Source organism: Monodelphis domestica, chromosome 4, assembly GCF_027887165.1.
Source record: "Monodelphis domestica isolate mMonDom1 chromosome 4, mMonDom1.pri, whole genome shotgun sequence".
Taxonomy (NCBI): domain Eukaryota; kingdom Metazoa; phylum Chordata; class Mammalia; order Didelphimorphia; family Didelphidae; genus Monodelphis; species Monodelphis domestica.
Window position 1 is genome coordinate 33,344,549 of NC_077230.1, and position 12,199 is coordinate 33,356,747.

Below are 12,199 nucleotides of genomic sequence, written 5' to 3' on the forward strand. Positions count from 1 at the left end.
TTTTTGTGTTTTGGGAGTTAAAAATCATTTAGTCTATTCCCTTATATTAGGTAAGCACACCCTTAACTTGGATTGCCTTTAATGATTTAAGAAGATCCAAGAGAATTTGGATGCATGCCCAGCATCTTATCCTGCTTTCCATTTCTTCTCCTTAATTCCAAACCCTTGCTGATTACAAATAATGGAAACCCAAGTAATTATTCCATTTCAGTAGACGTTCTGATTTAACATAATTGGAGATTAGTTTATTGGAAGTATTTTTTTTTCTGTGAAGGGCATCTTTTTAAGTATAATAAACTGAATGGAACTATAGCCACAATAGTTTTTTTTAATACCAAGCTTTATTTGTAAGCACAAAAAAAAATAGTCTTTTTTGCTTCAGGACTTTTATCTTAGTGCTATTTTAGCAAGAACAGATTTTTCCTAGACTGTAGAGATTTCAGTGGCTGTCCCCAAGGGTGAGCTTGTCAAACAGGTATTCTCCAATTCCACTCTCCGGAGCTCCCAGCCTCCTTAGATTGGTGATATATTCTCCTAGACACTTGATAATTGTCACCTGCTCATCTAGATATTCCCGCTCCAGGAAGTCACAAAGCTGAAGAAAGAAAAGCAATAAATCACATGAAAGATGTGATCGGCTGTGCAGTACAGCACCAGGGAGCATTTTTATTAGGACCCAGAAAAACAGGAAAGCAATGAAATAATGGCTTTAGGAGAGAACTTCCCAAGTAGATTTAATCCCAATATACTTTGATTTTCTCATCAAATTCCCTGATGGTAAATGAAGGCAAATATGTTGCTTTAGAAATTGTGCCTCTTGCTTGGCCCAAGCTGACAAAACTGATTCCATGTTTGAATACTGATCGTCTGTCTATGTACTGGGAATCTCCTTGGTACCCAGTAACTGTGCTAGTCAGCTTCATTTAGTCAAGGAATGCAAGGTTCTTCTGGAATAAAGGCTCAAGGAGTATACATTTACATATCCATGAGTAATAAACCGACTAATTTGTCTTTTACAGTGATTTTTTTTTTGAAGAAACATTTAAAAGGTAAAGGCTATTTGCTTCATACAGATGCATTGTAGGTTGAATGTGAAAATGCAAAGCAGAGAAATCTATACTCACATGTGGGTCACTTTTTTCCATTGCCAGATTGTGCAGATTTAGTAGGGCCTGGTTTATTTTTTTTTCCATCTTCATGACTATTTCTAGGACTTCTAAGCTATTTCTCCATTCATCCCGTTCTGGTTTCTATTCAAATTCAGAGAACATCTGAGAATCACGAACTACTCTGTTGTTAACTAGTTTGGGGGTGGTCTAGAGGACTGACTTCTATGTCTAAATCTATAAGCACTATTATTCCAATAAAAATAGTTTGGGGTATATAATCATTTGTCGTGTGCAGCCATATTGTTTTTCTTTTTAGGATGGGAAAGAATAGAAGCTGGGTAAGGTAGAGTACTATGCTAAAATTGGGTAACATTAGTAGAGTTTTTCAGGATTAAAAATTAACTAGCCCAAAGATTCGGTTTATTTTCAAGAGTCTGTATGGTCCTCAAAGAAGTCGTTCTGTTTCTGACTCTCTAATATCCCATAAGGGTTGGCTCTCACCTTGATGTCCTGTAGGATAATATGGCCTCCTCTCTTATTTAGGTATTTCAGGAACTTTTGAGCTTGTTCCAGCTTCTCATCAGATTGATTCTTTGAGAATATTTTGAAGTGGTTTAAGGCCACATCATCCCTGTCAAAGAAGTAGGCCTAGCATACAGAGACAAAAGGAAAGATAAATAGGGTTGTTCACTGTTCTTGGCACTGGACCAAAGACCCTCAAGGAACTCACAGCCTAATGGGGTAGACAAGAAAATAAATATGTACCAACAAGTTATGTACTGGATAAATAAATAATTAACAGAGGGATAGCTCTAGAATTCAAAGGTTGAATAAAGCTTCCTGTAGAACATTCTAAATTCTCTCTTCCCTACTTTGTGGATTAATTTTAGTTGAGGACCTTTTCTTTGCCCCAGAGATCTTTCTTTAGGCTAAATTCTCTCCCCTTCCTCTGGTTAGGGTTTCCAGTAGTGACTTTTCCTGTACCACAGAGATCCAAAGTTTCCCTCTCCTGGGACCTACTGCCATTTTCTTTAGATGAGGAGAGAAAAATGAAAGAGAAGACTCTTCCTTAGTTAACTCCAAGGTTGCCCTTCTGTGATGGAATAAATTTAATTAACATTTTTTCCTTTGGGGGAAGTGGAAGGAAGGTCTTTTAATTTCTGTTTATTTCATTATGTTAGTTGTAACTAGCATGAACTACTAAAATTCAAAAAAATAGCACAATCTTTTAAAAATAATATCAGAAAGACTAAAATTGCAAATAATCTGAGGTTTTCAATGAATGCTAAAGTCAGCTACACTACACTTGGAAAAGCCTCCTTTTGCTATGTTGGCTTCAAGAGAAAGAAGTGGAAAAAATAAGAATAAAAATAAATTTTAAAAAAGAGAAAGAAGAGGACTTGGATATAGCTAATTATTACTTTAGGGGAAGGAGTAATGACAAAAGAGAAAATGAAATTGTTAAACCCCTTTAGTTTCTATTTTCTCCATCAAGAATAACTTCCAGACTGAGGAAGTTAGCAACTATTTGCAAACTAAGATAAATAAGCAAGCACTTATTTTCTCTTCTGCTGCTACAACAGGCAACAACAGGTCTTCAATATGACGGAGTCCTATTGTGGTATAAGAAATGGTGAAAAAGATGACTTCATAAAGAGAAAAAAGACTTCTATGAATCATTGCAAAATAAAATGAGCAAAAATAGAGCAACAATTTATACTATAGCAATGTTATAGAAAAAAAGCAGCTTTTAAAGACTTTCATAAACCAGAAAAGAATAAACCAAGCAGAACAAGAACAATTTATATGACAATAACACTCTTAAGACCAACAACTTTGAAAGCTATAAGAACTCTAATCACTGCAATGATAATTCATGATTCTAGAAGACTACTGATGAAACATACCATCAGTTACATTAGAGGTAATGAATTTAGGATGTGGAAGGAAACACCTAGACACACATATTTATGTCATGGAGAAATTTGGTCTGCTTTATTATGCATATTTGTTATAAGAAATTTTCTTTTTTTTCCCCCTCCAGTGGGAAGCAGGTTTTGAGTTAGAGGGAGAGAAAATAGATTTATGGGTTGTTGTTGTTTTTTTTTTAATAGAGAGAGAGAGTTGCTATAGATGAGGTCATTATTATTAGTTTTGCTATTAACAGCTTTACTATGTTAGGGGAAACCTCTCAGAAAGGGAGAATAATCTGCAAATGCACATAAAGTGGAAAAAAAACCCATCAATAAGGCTGAAACACTAGTACAGGGAAGCCAATAAGTAGGACAAAGATGGGTCTCAGGCATATGTTGTTTAGAAAGCTCTGGAACCAGAGGCAGCTAGAGCAGAGGACTCTTCTGGGAAAGACCCATAGTATCAGAGTGCCAGGGTGGGTGGGGACTTTGGAAGCCCTGTAAAGTCACAGCATAGAGCAGGCAGGAACTAGCAGAGTCCAGGCTTAGAAAGACTTATATGAGGAAGAGGGGATGGACTCTGGTTTTAATACCCAATTGTTGATAAAGAACTTTGATCACTCTCCAAAAATAGCTTTTCATATCTGAAGTACCCTTTCTTTAGTGGGGGTTAAATGAAGACATGCATACTGTATTGTTGTTCTCTGAATAAAATAGCTATTTCTCTTTAAAAAATAGAGAGAGGGACTTTTGACAGCTCCCATTTAGGAACTCTGAGATCTCTAATCTGCAACACTGGAGAAGACCCCAAGGATCTAATACTCTGAGCCTGAAAAATCCAGAAAGAGTCTAATCCTTTGGGTTGATTCAAAGTCTGGAGGAAGAGGAATGAAGTAGTATAAAAATATTTCAAATTAGAGATCACCCAAAAGAAATAGTAACATAGGAACAAAAGCAAGCAGAGATTCAAAGGAAAAGATGAATTTTCCACAAGGACGAAGTGAATACCAAAAAGAAACAAATCAAGAAATAAAAAATTAAATAAAAGTTTTTGAGGAAAAAAACTAGGAGAGCATATAGTTTGAAATAGAATGTAGTAAACTAACTCAAAGAATAGACTCCCTGAAAACTAGTATAAAGCAAATGGAAATCAATAACTTGATGACAGAATAAATTAAAAGACTTTTTAAAAAGCAGAAAGCATAAAATATTTAATTAATTAATTTAGAATATTTTTCCATGGTTATAAGATTTATGCTCTTTCCCTGCCTTCCCTCCATCCTCCACTGGGTTTTACATGTGTCAGCCTATGTCAAGACTCCAGCTGAGTTTCCTTCTCATTCTTAAGTCACCATTATTTCAAATAAAAATAATTTTTATGTATATATATATATATATATATATACAAATAAAAATAAATTTAAGAGTATATACTATAAGATACCCATGTCATCCTCTGATAATCGCCATGGGCTATTTATCAATGTCTGTGCAAGAGTTGGCTGTGAAAAAATTAACTTTTTACTTGTCAAGAAACAAAGGGTTAGAGATCACATCTAAGAACAAGTGGACATGAACATACAGTACACAAGCATCCATAAATGGAGAAATACGTATATTTGTATGGAGATGTGGATATAAGCTGAATTTGTAATTTAATCAGGATTACAGATATCCCAGGTGATGAAACTCCTACTGCTCATGAAGTTCAGCACATTTTCTGCAACTTATAACTCAGAGTTGCCTAGAACTTTGAAAGGTTGTAGGATATACCCAGTCATAGAACCAGGAGCTTCAAGACAGATTTCTCTCCACAAAGAATTAAAAAAAAATTAGTACTGTGTTTGGCACACAGGAGTTGCTAAATAAATGGATAGTCTTTTCCCCTCTCTGTGAGTTTTGGGGACAGGTTGTTAACATAACAGGTGGCCCTAAGTCAGGAAGATATAAGTTAATTTTTTTAATTTTAATTTTTTGCCAATTATATGTAATAAAAAATTTCCTCTCAAAATTTTCCAAGTTATATGGTTGCACTTATTACCCTCCCTCCCATCCCTTACCCTTCTCAGTGTTGACAGGCTATTCAATCTGGGTTATACATATATTATCTTGTATAACATTTTCATGTTGTTCATTTTTGTAAGTGAATAATCCTATACAACCAAAACTCCAAGATGTAATCCCAAATAAACAATTGAAAAAATCACATTTTTCATTTGTAGTCTGACTGCAATAGTTTTTTCTGTGGAGGTGATTAGCATTTTTTGTTGTAAATCCCTCAGAATTGTCCTAGATCTTTGTATTGCTGATAATAGCTACAATATTATTGTACTGTGGACAATGTTTTTCTGGTTCTGCCTATTTCACTCTGCATTAGTTTGTGTAGGTCTTTCTAGCTCTTTCTGAAATCATCCTGTTCATCATTTCTTAGAGCACAATAGTATCCCATCATCATCGTATGCCACAATTTATTCAGCCATTCCCCAATTGAGAGACATCCCTTTAATTTCCAATTCTTTGCCACCAAAAAAGAGCAGTTATAAATATTTTTGTAAAAGTAGGTCCCCCCTCCCATTTTTGGATTTCTTTGGGATATAGACTGGATATGCAGTTGGGATATGCATTTAATGACCCTTTGGGCATAGTTCCAAATTGCCCTCCAGAATAGTTGGAGCAGTTCACAACTCCACCAGCAATGCATTGATGTCCTAATTTTGCCACATCCTCTCCAATATTTATAATTTTCCTTTACTGTCATATTGACCAATCTGATAGGTGTGAGATGGTACCTCTGAGTTGTTTTATTTGTTGTTAATTTGTATTTCTCTAAACAAGAGGGACTTAGAACATTTTTTCATGTTGATCATATTGATAGCTTTGATTTCTTCATCTGAAAACTGTTTACACATATCCTTTGACCATTTGTCAGTTGGGGAATGACATATGCTAATAAACTTGATTTAATTTTTATGTATTTGAGAAATGAGACCTTTATCAGAGAAATTTATCATGAAAAAATGTCCCCCAGTTTGTTGTCTACTTTCTAATCTTGGTTGCATTGGTTTTGTTTGTACAAACCCTTTTAAATTTAATGTAATCAAAATTATTCATTTTATATCTTGTGATGTTCTCTCTCTTCCTTGGTCATAAATTCTTCCCTTCTCCATAGATCTGAGAGGTAAACTATCCTATATTCCCCTAATTTACTGATAATATCATTATGTCTAAATCATATACCCATTTTGACCTTATCTTGGTATAGAGTGTGAGATATTGATCTATACCTAATTTTTACCATATTGTTTTCCAATTTTCCCAGCAGTTTTTTTAAATCAAATAGTGAGTTCTCCAAAAAGATAGGATCTGTGTGTTTATCAAACACTAGTTTGCTGAGGTCATTTATTCCTACTCTATTCTATTGATCCACCCTTCTGTTTTTCAGTATGTACCAAATTGTTTTGATGATCATTGCTTTATAGTACAGTTTAAGATCTGGTACCACTACACCACCACCCTTCACATTTTTTTTATTAGTTCCCTGTATATTCTTGACCTTTTTTCCTTCCAGATTAATTTTGTCATCATTGTTTCTAGTTCTAAAAATAGATTTTTTGTAGTTTGATTTGGTAGTATGACACTAAATAAGTAAATTAATTTAAGTGGGATGATTGTCATTTTTATTATATTACCTCAGCTTATCCATGAGCAATTACTTTTTCTAGTTATTTATATCTAACTTTATTTCTGTGACAAGTATCTTGTAATTGTGTTCATATAATTTTTGTGTTCAACTTGGCAAAAAGATTTTCAAGCATTTTATGTTATCTAGAGTGATTTAAAATGGAATTTCTTTTTCTAACTCTTGCTGCTGGACTTTGTTGGAAATATATAGAAATGTTGATGATTTATGTGGGTTTATTTTGTGTCCTACAGCTTTGATAAAGTTTTTAATTATTTCAATTAGTGTTTTAGTTAATTCTCTAGGATTCTTTAAGTGTACCATCATATCCTTAAAGAGTGATAGTTTCCCCTGTGCCTGATATAACTCCTTCAAATTTATGTCTGAAATTAACGTTTTTAGTACAATATTAAAGGACTGATAATGATCATCTTCTTTGGGGAGGCTATCCTCATTGCAGATGATACTTCCTGCTGGTTTTAGGTAGATAATATTTATTATTTTAAGGGAAGGACCTTCAATTCCTATGCCTTTCAGTATTTTCAATAGGAATCGGTATTGTATTCTCTCTAAGGCTTTTTCTGCTCCTATTGATATAATCATTTGATTTCTGTTAGTTTGGTTAATGAAATAGTCAATTATGTTGATGATTATCCTGATATTAAACCAGCTTTGCATTTCTGGAATAAAATCCACCTGGCCATAGTGAATAATCCTTGTGATATATTGTTGTAGTCTCTTTGCTAGCATTTGATTTAAGATTTCTGTATCAATATTCATTAAGGAAATTGGTCTGTCATTTTCCTTTTTTTGTTTTTGGTCTTCCTGGCTTAGGTATCAGCACAATATTTGTGCCATAAAAAGAATTTGGTAGGACACCTTCTTTGTTCATTTTGCCAAATAGTTTATATGCTTTGGGGATAGATATTCTTTAAATGTTTGATAGAATTCACTTATGAATCCATGTGGCCCAGGGGATTTTGTGTGTGTGTGTGTGTGTGTGTGTGTGTGTGTGTGTGTATGTGTGTATTTCATTGATGGGTTGTTCAATTTCTTTTTCTGAAATGGGATTATTTAAGTATGCTATTTCCTCTTTTGTTAACCTAGGCATTTGTTTTTTTGGTAAATATTAATCCATTTCACCTAGATTGTAAAATTTATTGTCACATAATTGGGCAAAATAGGTCCTAATAATTGCCTTAATTTACTCCTCATTGGGGGGTGAATTCGCCTTTTTTCATTTTTGATACTGGTAATTTGATTCTCTGCTTTCCTTTTTTTTTTTAACCTTTACCTTCCGTCTTGGAGTCAATACTGTGTATTGGCTCCAAGGCAGAAGAGTGGTAAGGGCTAGGCAATGGGGGTCAAGTGACTTGCCCAGGGTCACACAGCTGGGAAGTGTCTGAGGCCAGATTTGAACCTAGGACCTCCCGTCTCTAGGCATGGCTCTCAATTCACTGAGCTACCCAGCTGTCCCCCCAGAATCCTCCTCTGCTTTCCTTTTTTAATCAAATTAACCAATGCTCTATCTATTTTATTTATCTATTTTTCTTCCATAGAACCTATTTATTCATTCTTATTTATTAGTTCAATAATTCTTTTGCTTTCAACTTTTATTCATTTCTCCTTTGATTTTTAGGATTTCCAATTTAGTCTTTAATTGGAGATTTAAAATTTGTTTTTTTTTTTAGTATAAATTTCCCCCTAAGTACTGCTTTGGCAGTATCCTATAAATTTTGATATGCTACTCCCTCATTAATTATCATTCTCTTTAATGAAATCAGTGATTGTTTCTATGATTTGTTCTTTGACCTATCTGTTTTGAAGAATTCAATTATTTAATTTCCAATTAATTTTTGATTTGTCTTTCCATGGACCCTTATTGATTATAATTTTATTGCATTATGATATGAAAAAATTGTATTCATTATTTCTGCTCTTCTGCATTTTGTTTTCAAGTTTTTATGTTCTAGTACATTGTCAGTTTGGGGGTGTGTACAATATGCTGCTGAAAGGAAGGTATATTCCTTTTTATGCTCATTCAATTTTCTCCAGATATCTATTAAATCTGATTTTTATAAAATGTCAATTGCTTCCTTAACTTCTTTCTTGTTTATTTTTTGGTTAGATTTATTTACTTCTGATAGGGGAAGGTTAAGGTCACCCATTAGGAAGACATGAGTTCAAATCTAACCCAATAGATATGTGACCCTCGGAAAATAATTTCACCGATGTTTCTTCATATATAAGCATATATATATATATATAATATATCTTCCAGGGTTATTGAGAGGACCAAACTGAATATTTGTAAAGTACTTGACCCAGTTCCTGGTACATAGTAGGCACTATATAAATGTTAGCTATTATTTTTTCTATGCCATGCCAATTCCAATATATGTAAACATACATATACATATGCATTTATATACATGTATGTGTATACTACTGTTATACACAAAAAAAACACATACATAAGCGCAGAAATAGATGTGCATATCTGTATATGTGTTTATACACATTCAGGGATGCACTGGCATGTACTTAATAACTGACTCTCCAAAAAACTACTCATGACACATTTTTATGTTAAATCTGCATTATTAATATTTTCTACATCACTTTTGTAAGAAAAGGCAATCAAACAAAACAAATTCTTATTAACAGTGTTTGCCAGTTCTTGAGAGGTATAAATTCTCATACTGAAAATTTAACAATTAGTTCTCATGATTTGGTATGAGGTGGCTTATATGCATGTTAAAGTATATGTATGGGTATGTAATGATGTCTGTGTGTATTCATATGCTATATGGATATTATACATAATGCCCACCCAAATGCATGCTGTATTGGTAGGAAATCCCATCCAAGAAAGGGTCCTTTGACTATCTCTCTTAGCCTGAGCCTGGGAATTGAGGATCATGAGAAATTATTTTCTTTAAAGCACCTTATAATGAAAAAGTTGAAAGGAAGATTGATTGTCTCAGATTTAGGAGCACATAAAAAAAAAAGGGAAAACAGAATAATTAAAAATTCTTTTTTCTATTAAAATTGAATAAAACCTATCAGAATTTTAAAAATAACAATGATTTTTAAAAATCTTGTGAAATGGGGTTCAACACCAAAAGATGCTATTAAGTGCTCTGAAAACCTTAAGCATTCTGTGACAACATCAGGATTTGATCCTTTTCTTGCATAAGGTACAGGTCTTACCCATGTTGGTTATGTAGATATTTGCATATGTTTACTTAAATGTAGCTCACAGGAAATCTTTGATAGATACCTCAGGAATTTTGACCTCCCCTCTCCAATGGAGACTTAGATTCTTGCCTGGAGGGAATCACAAAAAAGGGGACACAAGGCTTCCCATGCCATTTTTCTCTTCAGAAAAGGGGTACCACACTGGAATTACATAAATCTCCCTCAAAATTATTAAATTATGATTTTAAAAAAATATTCAAGCTGCTTTCCTGGTTACTAAACCAGAAGGTTTGACACACCAAATACTTACACAAAAGGCCAACACAAATAGTGAAGTAAATCAATTTTTCCTAACAGATTTTCAACAAAAATCAGAGACCTTATGTTAACTAGATTCTACTAGAAAATATACATTGTGCATGAGTTTTCTCAGTGAAAGTGAGATTACTCAGTTCATTGAAGGGAGAGCCTTCAACCTACCCTATGAGAAATTCCTCAGTTTTTAGGGATGCAAGCTGAGAAACAAAGAATATGTCTGCTACTTCCCAAAATATTTTCTCTCTCTCCAGAATTGTTCCTGAAGCTTGTCTGGAGTCATTTATGTCCTCAAAGAAGAAAAAAGAATTATCTTTTCCTTTGCTCTTAAACCAACTTTGTTCCTCATGGAGGAGTGCAAAACTGAGGCATCATTCTCTCTATCCATTACCTAATAAATTCTTGTTTAGCACAATGTGAAATGTATTTGATACTAAATAAATATTTATTGGCTCTGGATAAAATTTTCATTCTCACTACAAAGGCAAAACATTTAAAAATAAGCATCTTTACTTAATGCTCTAACATGGAGAAATGGGAGGAAAATATTCTGTTCCTTCCAAGACATGTTAGAGTTAAATTTTTTACTTCTAGGATATTTATCGTTAGCAATTGAGTTTCAAAATGATTACAATTTGCTAAATGTTTATGAAAAAAGGGTTAGAAATAAAGGATAAATCAGATATGACTTTACCTACACAAATGAGTTGCATATATTTTTATAAAATTTGTACATCAGCTTCAGCTGCTTAGCAAGTCTTTCAATAGTGAATATTCAGGATATATCTCTATATACATTTATTTATTGTTTTTCTGAAAGGTTAAAATATTAAACTTGAAACCTCTCACAACTTTAAAGGAATCAAAAGACCCAAGTTCTTACCCCTGAAAGGTATACATAGTTGGCATATAGCTCCATGTTCACTAGGTCATTGATGGCAACTTCACAGTCCATATGGAAGTTCTGGAGCACCTGGGACCCCATTTCAACACGATTATAGTTTAGCTATCACAGATCAGGAATACTGCTGGGGAATACTCAGTCCTATTCCAGCTCTACCACCACTCTAGCAAAGTGTTCTCTAATGCAACTGTTATTAATCTCAGTCAGGCCAGTATGGAAGTATGACTGACAATCAATCTCCACCAATAGGATTGTTCTTCACCATCCACATAACCAATCAGAATGGAGAAGGCTGTCTTAGAATACATTTTCCTGATTACCATGACTACCCTGAAAGGGATGGGAAAAGACTGTTTTTCCATCTATGAAAAAAAGTAAATATACATATATATTTTAAGTTTATTTTTAATATTTTTCCCATGTTTCCATGATTCATGATCCTTCCCTCCCCTCTTCCATCCCCCCCTTCCAGAACCAACAAGCAATCTCACTGGGTTGTACAAATGTTATCACTTGATTCCTATTTCCACATTATTCATTTTTGCTATAGAACGATCTTTTAAAACCTAAACCCCAAATCACATAACCATATATACAAGTGATAAGTGATGTCATATGTTTTGCTTTTGAATTTCTACTTCCATAGTTCTTTCTCTCAGTGTGGTTAGCATTCTGACCCACAAGTCCTACAGGAGTGCCCCGGCTTGTTGCAAAGTCCATTACATTGGATTGTTCCACTGTGTTTCAGTTTCTGTATGCAATGTTCTCCCGGTTCTTTTCATTTCACTCTGCATCAGTTCATTGAGGTTCTTCCAGTTCATATAAAAATCTTCCAGATCATTATTCCTTTGTTCAGCCATTCCTCAACTGAGGGACAACCCTTTGTTTTCCATTTTTTTGATACCACAAAGAGTGTGGCTATGATACAAGTATTTTTCCTTATCTCTTTATGATGTAAACTTAGTAGTGATGTTGCTGGATAAAAGGGCAAGCAGTCTTTTGCACATAATTCCAAATTGCCTTCCAGAATGGTTGGATTAATTCGCAATTCCACCAGCAACACATTAGGATCCCAATA

The 12,199-nt window shown here is 33.9% G+C and overlaps 1 protein-coding gene across 1 annotated transcript; it reads right to left on the reverse strand.

Moving 5' to 3' along the window:
• Positions 1-321: 321 nt before the first annotated feature.
• FTHL17 (ferritin heavy chain like 17) lies at positions 322-11,335 on the reverse strand. Its single transcript, XM_001379367.4, has 4 exons — positions 11,101-11,335; positions 1,611-1,757; positions 1,125-1,250; positions 322-595 (listed from the first exon to the last, which is right to left on the reverse strand). The coding sequence occupies exons 1-4, from the start codon at positions 11,200-11,202 to the stop codon at positions 440-442; spliced, it is 531 nt and encodes a 176-aa protein (XP_001379404.2). The 5' UTR covers positions 11,203-11,335; the 3' UTR covers positions 322-439.
• Between the last annotated feature and the right edge of the window lie 864 nt (positions 11,336-12,199).

Bases quoted from the DNA above. Each gene is read 5' to 3' on its own strand.
- FTHL17 (XM_001379367.4), bottom strand. From the start codon at position 11,202: ATGGGGTCCCAGGTGCTCCAGAACTTCCATATGGACTGTGAAGTTGCC. The intron at 1,758-11,100 runs GTAAGAACTTGG...TCTGTATGCTAG, and splicing joins ACTATGTATACCTTTCAGGG to GCCTACTTCTTTGACAGGGA. The intron at 1,251-1,610 runs GTGAGAGCCAAC...GAATTTGAATAG, and splicing joins TTATCCTACAGGACATCAAG to AAACCAGAACGGGATGAATG.